This window comes from Brienomyrus brachyistius, chromosome 20, assembly GCF_023856365.1.
Source record: "Brienomyrus brachyistius isolate T26 chromosome 20, BBRACH_0.4, whole genome shotgun sequence".
In the NCBI taxonomy this organism is placed as follows: Eukaryota; Metazoa; Chordata; class Actinopteri; order Osteoglossiformes; family Mormyridae; genus Brienomyrus; species Brienomyrus brachyistius.
Window position 1 is genome coordinate 11,928,403 of NC_064552.1, and position 19,815 is coordinate 11,948,217.

The 19,815-nt window shown below is 44.3% G+C and overlaps 1 protein-coding gene across 4 annotated transcripts in view; it reads right to left on the reverse strand.

Moving 5' to 3' along the window:
• LOC125715355 (ryanodine receptor 2) overlaps positions 1-19,815 on the reverse strand; it is a 148,728-nt gene that overhangs the window by 90,563 nt on the left and 38,350 nt on the right. For all 4 annotated transcript variants that reach the window (XM_048986733.1, XM_048986732.1, XM_048986731.1 and 1 more), the window contains exons 2-4: positions 12,165-12,284; positions 7,229-7,333; positions 953-967 (exon numbers count right to left, since the gene is read on the reverse strand). In XM_048986733.1, the coding sequence (XP_048842690.1) occupies positions 953-967; positions 7,229-7,333; positions 12,165-12,284 (240 nt within the window). The remainder of the gene's footprint in view (positions 1-952; positions 968-7,228; positions 7,334-12,164; positions 12,285-19,815) is intronic.

The following is a 19,815-nucleotide window of genomic DNA, read 5'->3' on the forward strand; positions in this document are numbered from 1 at the left end:
AATCACTTGCAAATATAAAACAGTGGGCTAGTAAGCATGATCATTTATAATTCTGCATTTATAACCTTTTTTAGGAAAGACTTTAAGAGGAGTAAATACTTAGTAAAGGAGTGAAATTTCTTCGTACGACATTTCTAAACTTGATTATAAGAGAATATTTTTATTTTATGATGTATTATCAAATAGTCAACGGTTTATTAATAGTTAAGTAGCAGACCTTAAACTAAGCCGTTACCACGTTACTTTACTGAGGGCTCACTTCTATTGGAATGCTTGCAAAGTCATTCAGGATGGGAGGAGGGAAAGGGGACTTTAACTGGGTGCGAGGAATTAACACATGAGCCGTTTTGGGGTCAGTGAAAGGGCTGTTGGTAGCGAAAGCAAGAAGCCATCAGGTCTGCGGGGAAGGTCACATGGTCTTGTGTGAGGTCAGGAAGATATAGTACTTTTTGTGTCATTGATAATTAGGCACAGGTAAATGAAGGGGGCTTGTCGCCTGATATCTACCCCCACCCCCCACACATACATACAGAAAATCTTACAACAACATATTGTATATTGTGGAAAAACACCACACGACACCACACAACACCACACAAACCACAGCCGGGATCAGAAACCACCAAACCCCGCCCACTGACTGATGATTGGCTGATGCTGTCACCGCCCAGTTCACTGCTACTTATAAAAACACACAAGGCCTGCTATAATTAACTGTCCACAAGGAGAGCATCTCCCAACTCTCAGGTTGGTCTGCAAAGCACACAGTGCCCCATCCAATTTACCGGGCCGTCGATCCCGGCTGTCAGTCGCCGGTAGCTGTGATTTGGGTAAATACTGTTTGTGACACCCAGGCAACCAAATCAGACGAGGAGGGAGGGAGTGAGGGGTTAGGGAGAGCAAGTGTCAGACAGATTACAAGCGAGTAGCGCAACAGAAATGTGACGCTTACCTTCATCATGAATTTCTGTGGGCATGAGAAACAGAACAAACAGAGACAGCCGAGTCAAACAAACAGCAATGAATCTTCCAGCCACTCGTCCCGTAGGGGGCAGCGTGGAGCAACATCACCCAAGTCAACATCACGGATGGGGCCTCAAGTGCTGATGTGAGATGCTAATTAATGCAGAGCTGGCCTCCTAACACAAAATCTCTCAAATCCAGGGAAAAGCGCCCAATCACCAGGTAAGAATAGCCTATTAACTGAAGACAGCTGTTACAGTCGGCTCTAATTGTTTATTACTATAATTGCAGGCGTTAATGCGTTTAATTGCTTCATGGTTGGTACAGTAACAGACTCCCCAGTGTTCTTACACCTTCCAACAGCAAAGACGGTCTTTGGTAACATAGTATTTCGTCCACTCAGCTTTATTCTAAAATCCATGAACGCTGGAAAGCGACTGAAACACATATATTGTTTATCTAATACAATCCATCCTTCAAAACTTCTCTCTCTTGAAATATCCAAAGTAAAAGTTCTACATGTGGATTTCCTGATTTGAACAAAATCCCAAGGATGAAGACCAGCTTCCGCACAGTCCTGAGGCCAGCATCCCAAACAAGGAGCTGAACGTTCCTTCAGAAACATTCATCACCAGGGTCCATTATATTGTCCATCCATGCATCCATGCATCCATCCATCCGCTCGCTATTGGAAAGACCAGGGAGGTCAACCCACAGCTCAGTTAGCTGGCTTTCCTGGACTGGGTTTATAAAATGTGATGGTGAGATTACTGGGAACATCCATCCATACATCCATTCATCCATCCATCCATCCATCCATCCCACTCGTCTAGTAAGAGGCCACTATGTATACTGTATAATGTTAAATAATATAAGGCATAAACATTGACAGGTAAGGAGAGGTGAGTAACACTCCAGTGTTACCGGCTTTCTTTAATGGCACATTACTTCTGCTGGCTTCATCTTATCCTGCTCCTCAGGATTCTCTTCATGTCCTCATGTTCCTTCTAATTCCACGTCACTCTTTGCACTGTGTCCGTTGCACCTTGTGTTTTGCACTGAATGCGTATCTGTCTGTGCACTCCGTGCTCACTGCAGAATGCACTAGAATTTCCCTCTGGGATCAATAATATTCATTCCAAATCTAGTTCTAATTTGAATAAATACTTCAGAGATGTAATATAAATGAGTGTATGAGCTGCTCCTCCGCAGCGCATGGAAGCTAAATGATGTGTCTCTGCAGAGCAGCAGTGAAACTCGGCCGTTGCGTGTAAGTCTGGTCTCATTCTCCTAACCTTGGCTGACATTTACTTTCAGCTCCTCCGCTCCCACTTTGCTATGTGGGACATTGCAGGTGTGTTAAAATAACGCACCCTCTGACGTAAGGCAGGAGGTCCCAGGCAGCAGCACCCCACCCCGGCCCGGCCCAATCCGAAGGTCACGCGTGGAGACCAGGGACGGCCCAGATGCTTTTAATTCATACCTCCAGGTGGACGTTCCCTGTCCGAGTCCCGCTTTTGGGTAGAAAGCACAGGATCACAGCTTTTTTTAAAACCTCTTTGATTCGTACTTGCCTTACAAAAACCAAGATCTGTGAATGGTGAAATCCTCTGAACGTAAAACGCGACGGGGATGTGAAAGATCCCAAGTCGACAGCTTCCGCGGAAATCCGTGATGTGATTCCGGACAGATACCGTGGACCAGCCCTCTGTGGCGCATAACGCCACCTGATCCAGGTCTCACCTGCAGAATCCACCCCACACACATGTCTGCAGGAGCAGCTGTACGATGTTCCAGCAAGCATGACAGCTATTGCTTTTTGACAATAAAGGTTCTGCCCTTCCACATGGGGGCAGTGTATACTCTCCTTTTCTCATAACAGACCTACACATTCATTGTATAGAGCTACAAAGAATTCTATCTTTTATTGTAATTTTCTTTACACCGTTAGCGGTGCAGCGTATATACAACAATATAGCACGCTTTTTGGTCACGAGAGAATACAAAGCTTGCCATGAAACTGTAACATTGCATCTGACTCAGGCTTTGTAATAACTAGTGCATTTTTATTACATTATTTATGAATAACGCTTCTGTGTAATTACAGAACCTTAACGCATTTTTCATGGATACAATAGAGGGTTTCTGAATGCAGGTGCATTGTGTGTGCGTGTGACTGCCGCTGCAGTCTGCGCGCGCGTCAGTCTGCACACACACCGCATGTCTGCGATTGCAGTGGGACAGTCGATCCTGGCCCAGGAGTGCAGACGTAGTTGAAATGTTGCCATAGGCTGGGCTCCATCATGACGGTAAACCAATCTGATTAATTCAGTATGACCCAGACTTAATGAAGACAGGGATCTCTGAAGAGGAACACTGAGCAAAACAGTTTCAAAGTCCTCTCACCAAATGGGCTTTAAAATCCCTTTCAGTCGAAATAAACAGAAAACCTGAAAGGAACATTCACAGAAGACTTACACCCTCCTTCGTTCCTGCAGCTAAGTTAAAAGTGAAGACCAGACATACATCAACACCAGCCTGGAACGTGTGGTCGCTTTGGACCCTTGAGCACTGTTGGACCCTGGGTTGGCGATATGTATTACTCCATCTTTTTAATCGTGCCAGGCTCTGTTAATTAACAAGCATTCCAAAATGAGTAGAAATGTTCCTTTTATGGCTGTGCTAATACTATCACCTGAAGCATCAGTATTTCACCTACGCAACCAATTCGTCTGATCTTCCAGTGTGGGTCCCCTAGAACACATTGTAAATGTTACTGGTGTCTTCTTTTAATTCAGAATTGTGTCGTGTGCATTTCCGAGCACGAGTTCAGCCCTCTGCCCCTCTGTCTGAGTGTTATTATAACTTTGTAACAAGACATTTTGCATGTGAAAGACCAATTGACGTTGAGCTGTAATTAGCCGCTATATTGCGCATTTATGGCTTATTAATTCGTCTAATAAATTTTTAATTTGCTTTTCGAAAACGTAATGGACAGCGCCGCTCTTAGTCCGTGCACCGCTCATCGCTGGAGGCCGCCGACGGGAGCGGGCCGACGGTTAAAATGCGATTGCCGCTGCGTTCCCAGTGCGAGGGCTGTGGTGATTAAGGTCATGGGCGAGGCTGTCTTCCGGTGGAACACATCATTCGTCGATGGATTCGAGTCGCTGCAGATCTAGAGCTTGTTTCCTGTTCCAAGTCCTTGGCAACTTCAGACCACGGCCGCGATCTGCTCATCGGAACAAAGAGGGAGCCCTTATCTGCTTACGCAATTGGAGGCTTGAGAGAGCATTAAGCTCTTCATACTGTCGGAGGCCTGGGGCAGAGTGCGGACGAGGAGACGAAGGCATGCAGATCCAAAATAGGCAATCCTCCACGGTGTTCCCGCTCTTCCTGGAAGTGGATGCCCCAGGCTTACTCATCCTGTCGTTTCAGAACCAACTACTCCACCCGTAACAGAACCCTCGCCACTCACTTGACGAAGCCCCACGTTCAACTGCCCCCCTCTCTGACCCCCTCTACCCCCTTCCAGCGCCCCCTACAGGTCAGCCTATTTGTCGACAGTCCATCTGATGCCTAGAATTCAGCCATTTAACTTATCTCATTGTTTGAGGCTATCTGCATTGCTGCATGTGGGATTACATGCACTTTGTCCCACCCCAAAGACCCCCCGCCACTGCTGTGCGAATCTGTCATACTCATACAGATATCTGCAGAGATCGAACAAGCGATTTCTGTTGTGCAATGCTAAATCTGATTACAGGGCCAATGAAACAGCCCTTAATCTCAGTAATCTCCCGGATCATTCATCCTGCACGTGCATCCAATGCGATACATTCTTTCCAGCACCCTGAAGCAACCAGAACAATGACGCCCCCCCCCCAGTTCCAGGCAACGCCTTCTGCCCTCTTCTTCCTTTATATCCGGTACTGATTACACTATATTAAGGTTATCTAACTGAACAGAAATGAAAGCATGGCTGCTGCCATGCATGGTGTTGTGTGAACATTTTCACCATTTTCACTCATCATTTCCATTTTTACTTTTTTTGCCTCCCTGTTCAGCTTCCCACGGATGTGCTCGGCCTACTGATGAAGTGTGGAGCACTTGCACGTCATACGTGCTGCCTTTCACTCTCTCTCTCTCTCTCTCTCTCTTTCCCTCTCTCTCTTTGCCCTCCTCCTCTCGCTCTCTCTCCCTCTCTCTCTCTCCCTCTCCCAACCATATCCCCGCCTCCCACCCTCTCTCTCCCTCTGGGTGACTGACCATCATTAGGTTGCCGTGCAAACACCCCTACTCTGCCCTCCGCGGGCTCCGAACAGGCTCCGCTCGCCCCTCTCCGTGCTGCTCCCCCCCCCACACACACACACACACACACACACTTGTCTGGGATCCAGGAAGGGAAATTAATTACTAAAGGCTTTCCCCAGCTATAAAATGCAAGTCATAGAACTGAACGGTGGGGGTCTCCCCTGTGACAGGGTACCAGTAGCACTGCAGTACAGAGAGAGCAGACGCATGGTGGTTTGACGCGTGTGTGGTGTGTGTGTATGTTTGCTTGTTTGGTTGTTCGCTGAGAATACAGGGAGACACAGATAGGGGGAGCCATAGCCAGGGACAAGGATCGGCCTTCGTCTCTTAACAGAGGCTTTCTGGACCTCTCTGCCTGAACAGAGGCTGAATGATAACCTAGCAGAGACAAAGAGGTCTCAGGCAGGTTTGTCTTTGTGCTAACTCTACCGCTATTATTTTGAAAACAATAACTGCTGCCTCTTAATAACCGCACACAAACTCTTCTTCTGCTTCTGCTCCCTTCTCATCTTGGCTTCCCGCCATAATTGCTTCATCCATTTTTTTTTTTTATTAAATCCATTTTACTAATTCAAATTGCAGCAAGTCATACGCCAAATGCATGGTGTTAAAGAACACTGACGACAGCTGCTGGTCGGAAAGTTTAAATTTGCAAATTGCTACTTAAACTGGGGTGGTGTCATGTGGAAGCAAGTGGACTGGAAGCAAGCTGACCATTCAGTCAGGATGAGACACCGAATGGACTGTACCATTCAGTCAGTCTCAGCAAGACGAAACACCGAACGGACTATACCATTCAGTCAGTCCCCGCAGGATGAGACACCGAATGGACTGTACCATTCAGTCAGTCTCAGCAAGACGAAACACCGAATGGACTATACCATTCAGTCAGTCTCAGCAAGACGAAACACCGAACGGACTATACCATTCAGTCAGTCCCCGCAGAATGAGACACCGAATGGACTATACCATTCAGTCAGTCTCAGCAAGACGAAACACCGAATGAAGTATACCATTCAGTCAGCCTCTCCAAGACAAAATACGAAGTGGACTAGACCATTCAGTCAGCCTCCACAGGATGAAACACTGAATGGACTGTACTATTCAGTCAGCCTCTACAAGACGACACACTGGGTGGACTGGACCATCCAGTCAGCCTCCGCAAGATGAAACCATGACTGGAATGAGCCACGCAGTCAACCTCTACAAGGTGAAACACAAAGTAGACTGGACCATTCAGTCAACTTCTACAAGATGAAACACAAAATGGACTAGACCATTCAGTCAGCTTCTACAAGACGAAGCAGAGAGTGGAGTGGACTGGACCATTCAGTCAGCTTCTACAAGATGAAACACAAAATGGACTAGACCATTCAGTCAGCTTCTACAAGATGAAACACAAAATGGACTAGACCATTCAGTCAGCTTCTACAAGATGAAACACAAAATGGACTGGACCATTCAGTCAGCTTCTACAAGATGAAACACAAAATGGACTAGACCATTCAGTCAGCTTCTACAAGATGAAACACAAAATGGACTAGACCATTCAGTCAACTTCTACACGATGAAACACAAAATGGACTAGACCATTCAGTCAGCTTCTACAAGATGAAACACAAAATGGACTAGACCATTCAGTCAGCTTCTACATGACGAAGCGGAGAGTGGAGTGGACTGGACCATTCTATCAGCCTCTGTAAGATGAAACATTGAGTGCACTGAACCACTAAATCGACCTCTACAAGATGAAACAGCGAGTGGACTGGACCATTCAGTCACATGCCACGGCACAAATCTCTGTCCGCCGTGCCTTTGCGCTATCATTACTAACTCCTTAACGCCATACTCTGGGGCAAGCATGACAGCCCCGTCAGCATACCCCGCTGCTCTGGAGAAGATGTCCATTCCTCTGCCCCTGATCAGGTGGCAGGACGCCCGTTTGATTACTTGCCCCTTCAGCTTTCTCCTCCGTGTTGGCCAGCATCTCCTGCAGGGCCCGGACGGACAGCGACTGCTCCAGCACGAAGGTGCAGATGGACAGGTCTGGAGGAACATTCTGGAAGACATGAAACCAAGCAAAATAACACTATGGTGTCATGTGACTATCAAGTCAAATCATTTACTGGTACAGTAATACCCACAAGTGTCCTTCTCTTAAACATTATCATTAAATACATATTAAGAGTTTAAGCCCATTGGATGAAACCTCACAAACAATAATGAGAAAAGGCCATCTCTTTTGACTCAAATGTGACGGCATAATTATCACTTAACACTTTTAGCATGTTTTGCTATATCTTACCAAGTCATAAACACACACAAAATAGAGGACAGGTTCAAAAACAATAAATACATTCTAATTAATTAACAATTAACAAAAAACAGCTCACTTAGCATACAGCAAAATGAATGACAGTTGACAGGATAAACATGGCTGGTCTCAATCAATAATATGTATTGTTCTCTGGGAATATCGTGATTAATGTAATTTCAAGATTTGGGTGCTGGAATAAAAGTTCTAATGAGAACAATGTGTGTTTCCCCTGAATCCCAGTATTGTGCCAAATTAATTTATTCTGGCTGAGATAGCACAAAAGCCAAAATTTGGCTGACAAAATGCCCTAGAGCACACTTGATGTTAGGCGATAACCTTTTCCCTGTTCAGCGGGAAATGGTGGCCAGAAGTCCGAGTCCCTCGTTTAAAGCCGCAGTCCCACTTGCACATTCTGCTGGATTGGCCACATAGCAACATCGCAACCAAAAAAGGCAGAGACCAAATAATCAGCAGTGGGCACAGGTAACCGAAATAGTTATCTTCAATTATCGTTATCCCACTTACTGTACTCCAAAGTTTAATTTGATAATGCTAAACCAATAAATCACTAAGAAAATCTTGCTGCAGCTAACGATAAGCACTAACAGCTAACATGTATTCTGTCAATTTAGCTTTGGTTTGGTTTTGAGCTCTGAAACACTTTAAAATATACCTGGAGAACTGAAATTCTAACCATTTTAGTAATTTAGTTAGGCAGGGTTGGAGTGATTACCCGGGGTTATTGAAGGCTTACCAAACTGCGAATCTGTAACAAATTTTCTTTCCATTATATTCTGTTTGCATGATATCGGCGTTTTGAGTCTGATTCCACCACTGGCTCATGCTGACATTTTGCCCTCAGTGAAGCCACTTGGGTCTACAAACATGGTGCTGTTTACCCGGAACTAGAAAGGAGCTTTATTGGTCTATAGCTCTGTCAATCAGAATCTGGAAAGTAAAGGAAAATAACCAGGGGCCAAAGCAGGATTTCCTGCTTAGCCAGATAAGCTTAGCTTGTCGTATTTAAGACAGTCTGAGCTAAATATACGTGAATGTACAAAGAAGAAGTCCATTTAACCTAGGGTATCTGAAATCTGATGTTATGCAACTAAGTAAGAAATCCAGCTTCATGATACAGGCCTCAGTTTTCTGCTTAGTTCTGGGTACCCCAGTTTAAATAGACTTTATCTTTGTTCACTTACATTTAGCCCAGACTACTTTAAATACGACAAGTTATCGACAAATCACATCTTGTGTTTACACGTAATCAGTCAACTGCGTGCCATATAGACTGTTGCAGACACACTGATAGCAGACTGGAACAAATATCTGTGTTTGTAGGGTTTACTAATGTTTTTGATTGTTAAACTTTATTTACTTTACCTGCGAACAAAATGTTTGCAGTTTTATAGTTAGCGGAACTAACTTTAGCAAAAGCTAATTGGTCCACTAACTGTTTTCAAAGTTAGTGGAAATGTTAATATGCTAACAAAAGAGTTAGCTTCCCGAATTAGCAGTTAGCGGATTAGCAGAACCCTGTCCACACTGCTTATAACGTAACTTTTTCCAAAGAAACAGAGCAAGGCAGCAGTCAATTAACTGGCCTTGCTGTGTTATGTGCTTTGCTTTACAATCATTATATGTGCCTTTGTACTGATTATATCAAAAACTTAAGTTTTTCTGTGTTTTTTTCGACTTACTGTACTGTATGTCCTATTGAGTAACATCCGATCGTACTCACATCCGAGATCCTATAGGAGCCTTAATAAAAATATATCAGGTGACGTCCGAAGCAGACGTAGTGGATATTAGCAGATGTATTTTACCGCTTGTACGGCACACAGCAGGAACCAAAGCAAATCGATTGCGCTACCAGCCGCGTAATAGTATACTGCAAGGGTTACCAACCTTTTTGAGACTGATAGTCATGGGTACTGAGCCATACGAAGGGCTACCAGTTTGAAACGCCCTCCTAAACTTATCTAAGCTTCATGTATAATAAACATGTTTTAAATGTTTTTTTTTTTTAGATATTGTCATCAATATCTAAATATCTCAAATCTATGTAAATGTAAATGTCATTAAAGAACAATAGCAACAGGATAAAATTAAAATTTAGACACTGCTCACTGGTGAGTTGGGCTATTTTTAGAACAGGTCCGCGGGCGACTCATGTGGTCCTTGGAGGCATCCTGGAGCCCGCGGGCACCATGTTGGTGACCCCTGGTATACTGTATGTAGCTAACGTATAATACTGTACATATATGTAGTTGATAGCAATGATAAATGGATATACAGTCAAACCTTGGATTGCGAGTAACTTGGTTTGCGAGTGTTTCGCAAGAGGAGCAAATTTGTTTTATAAATTTTAACTTGATAAACGAGTGAGGTCTTGCAATACGAGTATTACGTATACGCTTTGTCTGCAGAGTGTCACATGATCACAACTGAGCCAATGGTTCTTCTCTCTCGCTGCGAGATTATGGGTAATCGTCTCCCATGCTCGGTCTCAGTCATGGTGCCTCACTCGTGTAGTCAAAATTTAGTAGAAAAGCACCACCCGAATAAGGGCATAGCAGTGCGAGCGATGAATCTGCTTAACGACAATGCAATGCCCACATTTCCGCGAAATTGAAATGGAAGCAATAGCGGCTGTCATTGGATAGGTTCCTTGTTAAAGTCGCACAAAAATATTCCAGTGAACCAACAGACAGCAGTGATTCCTTTACTTATAGTGAAAGTCGTCCTACAAAATAACCCTCCTCTTCTCCCCTCTCTCGTCATCCACAATTCTTTTCAAAGGTAAAGTGCAGGTTAATTTGTTTTATGTATTTTTACTTTATATTTTGTATTAATAATTTTTAGATGAATATTTTTGGGTTGTGGAATGAACCATCTGAGTTTCCATTATTTCTAATAGGAAAATTCACTTTGTTATATGAGTGCTTTGGATTACGAGCACGTTTCCGGAACGAATTATGCTTGCAATCCCAGGTCTTACTGTATACTGCTTATTGTTATTATGCTAATGTGTATTTTTTTCTATTTACTGTTACTAAGAAAAAAGCAAACAGCTCATACCGTGGGACAGAGTGGTGGCTCTAAGGCGAGGAATCTGTGCCAGCACTCAGGAGGTTGCTGGTTCGAATCCTATGAATGCCAGAAGTGATTCTACCCCATTAGGGCTTTGAGCAAGGCTCTTAGTCTGCAATTGCTTTATCTTTGGTATGTCTGCCTACGTCCAGCCCAGCAAACAGGTCCTTTCAGGGTTGGTGGCAGGACTGGCACTCCAGCCACCAGTAAAAAACTTCACACTGTTCAATTCCATTTGGACTAGTGTGGTGCTGAGATATCACCTGCGACATGGCTGTACTCAGGTTCTCATCCCTGAGGTGGTTCATCGCGTGGTGGGTTCAGCAACATGCTGTATCAGCATGTGCTCCTTATCTCTTCGACGTACCGTGTCTTATATCTTATGTTGTACAGTATATTTGACCTCTTCCCTGTAATGATCAAGATACATCCACATTGACTTACGGCCTGACTTCCACAACGTAATCCGGACATAAATCGATGGATACCTGAATTGTTTGGCTTTGTATTTTATCGTTTTGAGAATATTGTTACCTTTGCATGTGGTCTTCCCTTAAGATAGAGAAGAACCCAGGGACTACAGGCGAAAACTAGCCTTCTGTTCAAAGAAAACTAGCCTTGTGGGAGACCTGGAACCCCAGAGCCCAAGTCCCAGGTCTCTGATCTGCAGCACCTGCCTCCACCACCATGGCTAGATGTCACCGCGATTTTCGGAGGCATGCCGTTCTAGGGAGGTTTCATGGGGAGTAACACCCCACCGCTCATCCCACAGAGAGCAGGCTGTGGTGGGTACAAGGGTCGTTGGGGAATAGCAATGCCAGCATCAGAGCCTTTCATCTCACTGACTCCCCCGGGAAGAGAAAGAGGAGCCCACACCCCCACCCAGTCAGAAGAGTGAGAAGCACTCGTCTCAGTGGGAGGTGGACTCAAGGTTAAGGGCTCGCTACAGACATCAGGGGCAGCATGCATTGTGTGTGCTGTGTCAACACCCAGCAGGTGAACAACTGCCTCTGAGTTACTGAGCTCAGGGAGTAACCACTTTGCAGCAGGTCATGTTATATGAAGAAGCAAGTTCTCTAAATGACCATGGTTTGTGAATGACCATGTCCTGTGAATGACCATGGTCTGTGACCATGGTCTGTGAATAACTATGCCCTGTGAATGACCATGGTCTGTGAGTATTTGAACCCTTAGGTACTAACCCTATGCCACTTGTATATTATTAAATCATTATGTTGGTCTGAACATCCATGGCTGACCATGTAACTAAAAGAGGTCTAAGTGTGGCCACATCCTTCTCCTCCCTCCTCAAGATGACCGTGACCAATCTTGTTCTGCTAGAAGACACATCCCAAGTAGTCCTGAATCATCATTTCTGAGCTGTGACCATGCCCACACCCAACCATGCTGTGCTGTCACATGACAGAGACCTGCCCCCCCACCCCACAGGGAGTGTGAACTTCGTGGGGCTCAGTCTTACCTTGGAGTTGGAGGTGGACTCGAGGAAGCAGAGTCTGTTCCCGAAGCCCTCGGCGGCCAGGCATAGCTTCTGCTGCTCCTTGTGGATGGTGGTGGAGCACTGCAGTACCACCTCGTCGTCCTGCAGGGGGTGCAGAAGAGGCCAGGATGATTTAAAAAAAAGAAAAAACAACCAAAACGTTCCCACCATTCCTGCCAAAGGCACGGCAAGGATCTAATTCAACATCACCCCCTCGCCCCTCACGTCAACTAAACCAGAAGCCGCTAATTTCCACACAAACATCCAGCCAGGTCAGCTGGGCATTCTTCTCAGCGGACAACATACCGGATACAAGCATTCCGTCATTTCATATTAAACAAAACAAACCAGAATGTATGGCACAGGGACACCGCAAAGCGTTTTGAGGACCCGTAATTCAGCATGAGGCCTGACCCAACTGTCAGAACACGGCAGCAGCTCATAGCGGGGGCTAAAGGCTCCCTTTTCAACTGACTCACTGGCAAAGAAACATGGGGGGGGGGGGGTGCCGTATGAGAGGTCTTCAGGATCACCACGATCAGCCTGTAGGCCTGGAAACGGGCAAGCGATTCCGGCCAGCGGAGAGACATGTGACAAAAGAACCCCACGGCTCTCTGGAGGATGAAAACCTCGTTGTACCAGCTTACAGCAGCTTGATAAACGGCCTGGATTCACGCTCCCTTCATTCAGCTGGTGATCTGGCCCAATGTGACTTACTAAGTGTGAAAAATATAATCATGTCCAAAAAAAAAACGTGAAATGGAACCTCCCTTGCCTTAAAATAAATACAGGTTAGAGATAACTGTGGTGGAAATTAGTCATATTCTGAGGGAGGGCCTCATCAAAGATGAGCAGAAGCTCGTTTAACTGGACTCTAATAGGAGCAGAAACAGTGTAAGGGAGAGAGGAAGCCGTAACAGACAGCCAAGTATACGGATTCGTCATACAACGGCACACAGCTTCACTGATCATTAACGACACTAGGGATCGATTGCTATACTGCTTGGTCAATAACACTGACCAATATTAAGGTTTCACAAATGCATTGGAAAGAAACAGCTGATAAACACTAATGTCTGTTTACACATTTATGATGCGAAAATGTGGTCTCTCACTGGAGAAAATGTCGAGAAGCTATGCTTCCTGTATTATAACTTACCACTCCCTCTCAGCCTGGGTCCATTAGTAAGGGAAAGGACTGTTATCCACAGAATGAAAACAGCGACACTATACGTGTTACACAAAAACCTTAGGTCTAAATGTGATATTTAAAAAAACATTTTCAGCTCAATTTTATCTTGTTTGAGAATTCAGAATTGCGAGGGTTTATGTTATAAATTCACATGTTTAAAGTTATATGGTGACTAACATGTGACATATTTTATCCATATTGGTTCAACATTTTGTGAGTTTCTGCTATTTATTTGAATTTCAGGAAATGACAATCATATCCAGTAAAGCACTGCTTACTAAAAGGACTGGTGTCTGTTTTAGTTTTAACCATATAAAAACATTAAGACAAATACTATTAGTTAACATAATCTCTATCAGGAATGGAGATTAAACTTTCACTTGCATCAGGCCCTAAAAGCCACTACTGTGCTGAAGCCAGAACCTGGATCTAACGCTGGTTTATTTAACGTTTTTTCTCTCGCGCCTTTAACCACTGCGCCAGAATTCATGTGAGACTGAAGAGTGATGAAACAACATTCTGTCGCACGGTGATAACAGTGATATCGGCAACAAAAGCATTGCCTAAAAAAGGTAGGCGTCTCTTCAAATATTTAATAAAACTTCTCACATACTCAAACGTTGCGATATGGAGGTTTGTATAGAGTCATGCCAGAATTTTTCCCAAAGACCCTTCGGCAGTTATTGTCCTGGGACTGAAATTAACGCTGAGATTACAAACGACGCGAGCCAAGTCTCAGGCACAAGTCCAGCTAAATAAATCCAATTCGGCACAAGATGTCTGCCAAAACAACAGCCATTTCAGTTCCATCACTCTCTCCTGATAGGGCTGGGCTAGGAAAAGAGGGTAAAATGAAATATATCCAAGTAAGCTCCGTAGCTGCACTAAGACAGAGATGCCCGTTGTCATAAACGAGGAAATAGACCAAGCAGAAAAAAAAAGGAGAAGATTCGTTTTGGTTCCACTTTCTTACAGTAATCAGGGACCTATTCAGGGGCGGGGCCAAAGAGCACTGGGCCCTGCTGAAAGCTGATTGGTCCCCAGAGTGCCACCTCCGTCTGTCAGTCACCAATTCAAAATGCATCCTTCGCTAATAAGGATTTCCCCTCTGTATGAATTAAAGCCCCTCGTATGTGCCTCGCCTTAAAATATCCAAGAATCTCCCCTGATAGAAAACCACTCTGTGTGTGAGAGAGACATGGTGCTGGAATGACGCAGGTGTGCTTGCGTGTACTTGAAAGCCAGAAGGCCGTAAGAACCACAGCTGACATTTCTGATACAGGACAGTGAACTTTGCAGACACAGGTCCTACACAACATTGATATTAAACCATGGTTACAGGCTATGGGGATCAATGGACAAGATTACATTCACAGGTTCTAACTCTACCTATTAGAATGTTATCTGTATGGTAACAGCAGCGATGGGGGTTTCAGGGGATTTTTCGTTAATATCAAGGCGGATTCTGAAATAAGAGATGAACCCCAGCTAGTGTGTCCATTACAGATAATATGATCCTTCTACCAGATAAACCCGCTTCCCAGTCAGGCTGAACTGTGTTTCCTGAATACACACAGGCAGCTGTTAGGAGGGCTACAAGCATGCTGCTGAACAACTATAGTGTGTATTTCAACTCAAGACTGAACAACCTTTAAAGGTTACATATCTGACTGTCAATGAAGATAAGCATTCTTTAATAATTAGTAAACACCAGTTTCTAAGTTTGGGTGGTTCACGCACTCTTGCCAAAGACACAGCAACGATGAAAAATAATAGCAAATTATGTCAGGATCCATCCCTGCCTTGTCCGGTTCTGTCTTGTTTTCTCCATGTGGCCAGCAGGTGTCACTAGCCATCCTGTTCCTTCCTCAGTCTTATAGCCCTTAAGTTCCTAGTGTGTTCTGCTGCTTGCCGGGCTGCCTTGTGGCTAAATGGGTTGAATGTGCAGCAGAGGACTGCCTCCCATGCAGTCATGGTTTCAAGACTGCCAGGAGACCAGCCTCAACTCTGTTGGATATTTTGAGTTTTTTCCCCTTGGTTATTTTCTAATGGAATTGTAGTACAGGTCTTTCTTTTGTATGGTCATTCCTGCCTGTGTCTGCCTGGTCTTGTTGTAATATTTTGTTTCACTTGTATTCCTAATGTTAAACTCCTTTTCATCCTGTTAATTACCCTCACCTGTTCCTTGTTGCCCTCATCTCTTCTGCTTGTGTAATTAGTTGACTCACACTTTTCCCTCGTCATAGCCTTGGTTGTGTAAGTTCTTGGCCTTGCCCTTGTTCCTCAGTTGATCATTGTGTATGCCAATGCGTAGATCCCCGTGTTGTTTCTGTATTGCTGTGTTTTGCTCCTGGTTTTGCCATCTGCGTTTGTGATTGTTATTATGGGTGTTTGTAGCTATCGTTGCCCTGTCTTTGCTGCTGATCTGTTATGGTTGTTCCTCAGTTGGTCCTGCCTTAGTTTTGTCATTTACCTGTTTTGTTTTGACCCTTTGTGTTCCTTTGTGTATGTGTTTGTTTTAGTTTGTAAAGTCCTTTGCTTATTTGACCATTTATTCCTACAATAGAATAACACACTGTTATAGACTGGGTATGCTTCAGTTTTTATACATCCATACTGTGTTATTTGTAGATTTATTTCCAAGGCAGAACCTGTCAGGTACTCCTAATTCAATATTCAAAGCTGAACCTCACAAACGTGACCAGGCACCTATTAATGCACCCATTGACTGTTTATTATCAACCATGGCAGAAACCTTGCAAATTGATCCTCAAAAGTCATCCTATATTTACATTCAGGAGCTAAGGCACGGTACTTTAAAGGAGGTTGCCCTGGATTTGTCGGGTGGACCTAAAAAAAAAAAAATCAACGAATCTTAATGCATTACAGCAACCTCACAGTGAGCAAGACAAGGTGGCCTACACTGAACCGCCTTGAACGAGCAAAGCAAGGAAGATCTGGCGCAGGGGATCAGGGATGTTGTTGCGATCCGAGGGCTAAGAAGCAGAGCGAATCAAACAGAGAGAGGAGATGGGGATTAAAAGACATATCGCAGAAATTTACGGCATGCAGAACTAAGATAATGTCACAAAGAAATAAGTCTTATCTGTAATCTTTATTATTACGTTTGCTCTGGGAAAACAAAAAAAAATAATAATTAATTTAAATTGAATTTAACGGAGTGAGAAAAAACTTATAAAGAGCTGGTCAGGCTCCTCTTTTTCCTGCCGCTGATCTGCGTATTAAAGATGAGCCGTCAGCCAAGAAGCGTAATCGGTGAGTGGAGAATGTTTCGCTCTCCCGGGGGACGGAGCTGCTAGACCGGATTTCTCTGCCTGCGAGCGCTGTAGACACCGCGGCTCGGACGCCACTACGGAGGCAGACAAAATATGGACATTTGAATCCAGAAAAATTGCGGACTTAAGGTCCGGAGGAGGAAATTGGGTTAAATCGCAGAAATCTATGGTACTGAAGATGCAGTGACGGTCATTTTCTTCACAATCCTCACCATTACGCCCTGGTGTTACCCCGTCTCATGTGGGGATTCCTTTTCAATAAAGATCCATCCATCTTTCTATACCCGCGGGGAATAACCCAGGACGTGACGTCAACCCATCGCAAGGGACCTTAACATGTTTTTAGAAGGGGGAGGTGAGCAGGGGACCAAAAAGACCTAGGATGATGATATGGAGGAAACGTGCAAACTTCACACACATAGACCTGGAGCCAAGATGTGAGCTCTGGTCCCAGAGGTGTGAGGCAGCAGGACTAACCTCGGCGCCACTGTGCTACCCCAAAATGAACGATTCCTGTTTAAATTCAGTTACTCAAATACAGCTGGCTTTTTTCACCATTCAGCTTAAATGTTTATTTTTCTCCCCCTCCCTTTTTTCCTAATGGCACCACAGCCGTTCTGCTGCCACATTTTGGCCCTGACACCTTTTGGCTGGCAGCCTAGTCCTTTAGCAGCACAGGGCACCTGCGGGCGCTAACTGACAATGCAATTAATGGTTTGGAGTCCTGCTTCTGAGTCACCCGTTTACATCTCTCCCCAGTGCGCTCCTGCGGGGGCCATCCACAGCGCTATGGAAATGCTTTCTGTTCCACTTGTTTTCCCGTGGCTCCCACGCGTAAGCCCTGCTTCTCCAGCCCCGTGCCCTTTGCGATGATGACCGCGGCAAGCAGACTTAAACTTTGCCAGGTCACATGCTCACCGAGCATCACTTAGAGGGATATTAGCGAAATAAACCTGTAACCCAGACTGAATGCCCTACACTTCGTGCTCATACGAGGACCCATGCAGTAGTCAAACCCAAATATTTCCGTGAGCGTTACCAGGAGACCAAATTTTTCCAATCCGGAAAAATCCTTACCCATAATTCTGCACTGCTCTGTATGCAGTTAAGCCTCTTTTTTAAATGCCTACTCATCTCTGTTAGGGATTTCCTCAGTAGAGCAGAAGTATATCGTAAAAATTGCATTATTTACCATTATAAATATTGTCTCTATACTTTAGTGGAGATCTCTAGTCTATCCCTTTCCACAAGACTTCCGAGTGATATGCCTTCCTACCATAATAATATAGAATTTGCTTCAAATGACAGCTGTTACCAAACACTGGAACACTAAGTGCTGTCCTAAAATCTTAAATCATTCCTCAGCACAGATGTACCATTTGTTCTCCATAGAGACTGTGAGCCATCACACTGAGTCCAGTAAAAAAAAGAAATCACTAATACCGTGTGTGATTAACGATCAATAGGTCTTACATTTGCCCTATGTCAATAGCTATATCGTTTCAAATGTACAGAATGGCATGCACCCAGTGTGGCCCCCCTTCGGAAATTAGCGTCTATAATTTTTTGCTATCATTCTGAGAATCAATCACTCATTACTCTGCACAGGGACTCCCTACTGCCCAAATGGAGCACCCAAGAATCCTTCACTAATCCTTCACAGTGCTGAGCTTATATCTTTCACTTGCAGGAGGTAGACGTCTTTGACAGATGGAATACAACCCAACACACCATGTAACCATCCTACCAGACTATAACGCTGCAATCATAACGTACAAGAATGCAACCGAGAGAAGCTCTTGCTGGCAATAAAAAAAAAATTATGTGCATTAAACCAAAATGACAGAATCAGTCTTGCTGTTAAATGTAGAGGGAAATGAAAAGTTGGCCCAGTATTGAGTAATCACACTGAGTTCTTATTTGGCATGCTGTCAGTTAAATGTTTTGAAATAGCCCAAACCTTACACCACCTTAATGCAGTTGATACGAGACAAAAAGGACACAGACTCCGGCCCAATTGGTGATGCTGTGGATGCTGATGGATCAGAATTGACCAACTGGAAGGTTGTTTCTGTTCATTCAGAAACGAGAAAGTGGGAGACACTAAATCCCGACTTAAAAAGCGCTCGGAAACCTCTTCAGATGAGGAAGGAAAGGCACACGCACAACAGTGACCTCCAGCCGAAAGCACAAGAGGTGTTAAAAGACAACGGGAACCATCTCCTTGCTTTACCGTATCTGGCAGATTAAGTTGGATCACAAACCTTTTGTCTCCTAGGAATGTTTGCATTGCTGCCATCCTGAATCCACCACTGGCTTGTTAACAGAGCGCACTCTCTCATGACACAATATGAATGGTGTACACAGGAATTATGGGATGGACTGAGGGAATGTTTCAGATCTTATGATTTTGCCTAAGTCCTTTTGAAGCAGTACATGTGCCGAAAATGTATTCCATGCAGCTCAAACTGCCGCACAGATACTGAACATCATCTTTTGGAGACAGACTAATATCCACCAGAAATTGCAAATCTTAAATGACATTTTGTTCCACAGCAGCTGAACCAAGTCTCCTTCTGATTCGCCTTGTGGTGAGGTTGTGTTTCCTTCTCTTTGTTTACTATGCATTGATTGGTTGTAGGCTCTAGACCTCTGATGCGAATATAAGGGGGTATTGGCCAGTTATTATGCAGCCTTATGTCGAGTTATGCCTGCTGTCCATATGTGGCTCATAATACAGTATGCATACAGTAATGTGTACGTGACAGACAGCTACAATATCGGAAGACGCCCAAACTAACTTGTGTCTGGTAGTTCTGTTCGCAAATGCTCACGTGAATCTGTATTTGTTAATAATTCAATTAAATTAAAACATTATTATTCAGAAGTATGTATGTATGTATTATTATAGACACCCACTGATGGGAGATCAGGACGGTTTTAATCAAATTCTCTGGCACATTAATAATTAATGCCACGACACTATGTGAAGCTTACTGGAGATGTGCGTGATGAAGGTTGGGACTCGGGCTGTTTTCAGGGGCCACGCTGAAAACCCACCGGAGGTTTACGTGCGTCCAAAGAGCGACAAATGAAAGTTCACGGCTTTGTGATCAGCATATTGTACCGGGGGTCTCGGCTCAGC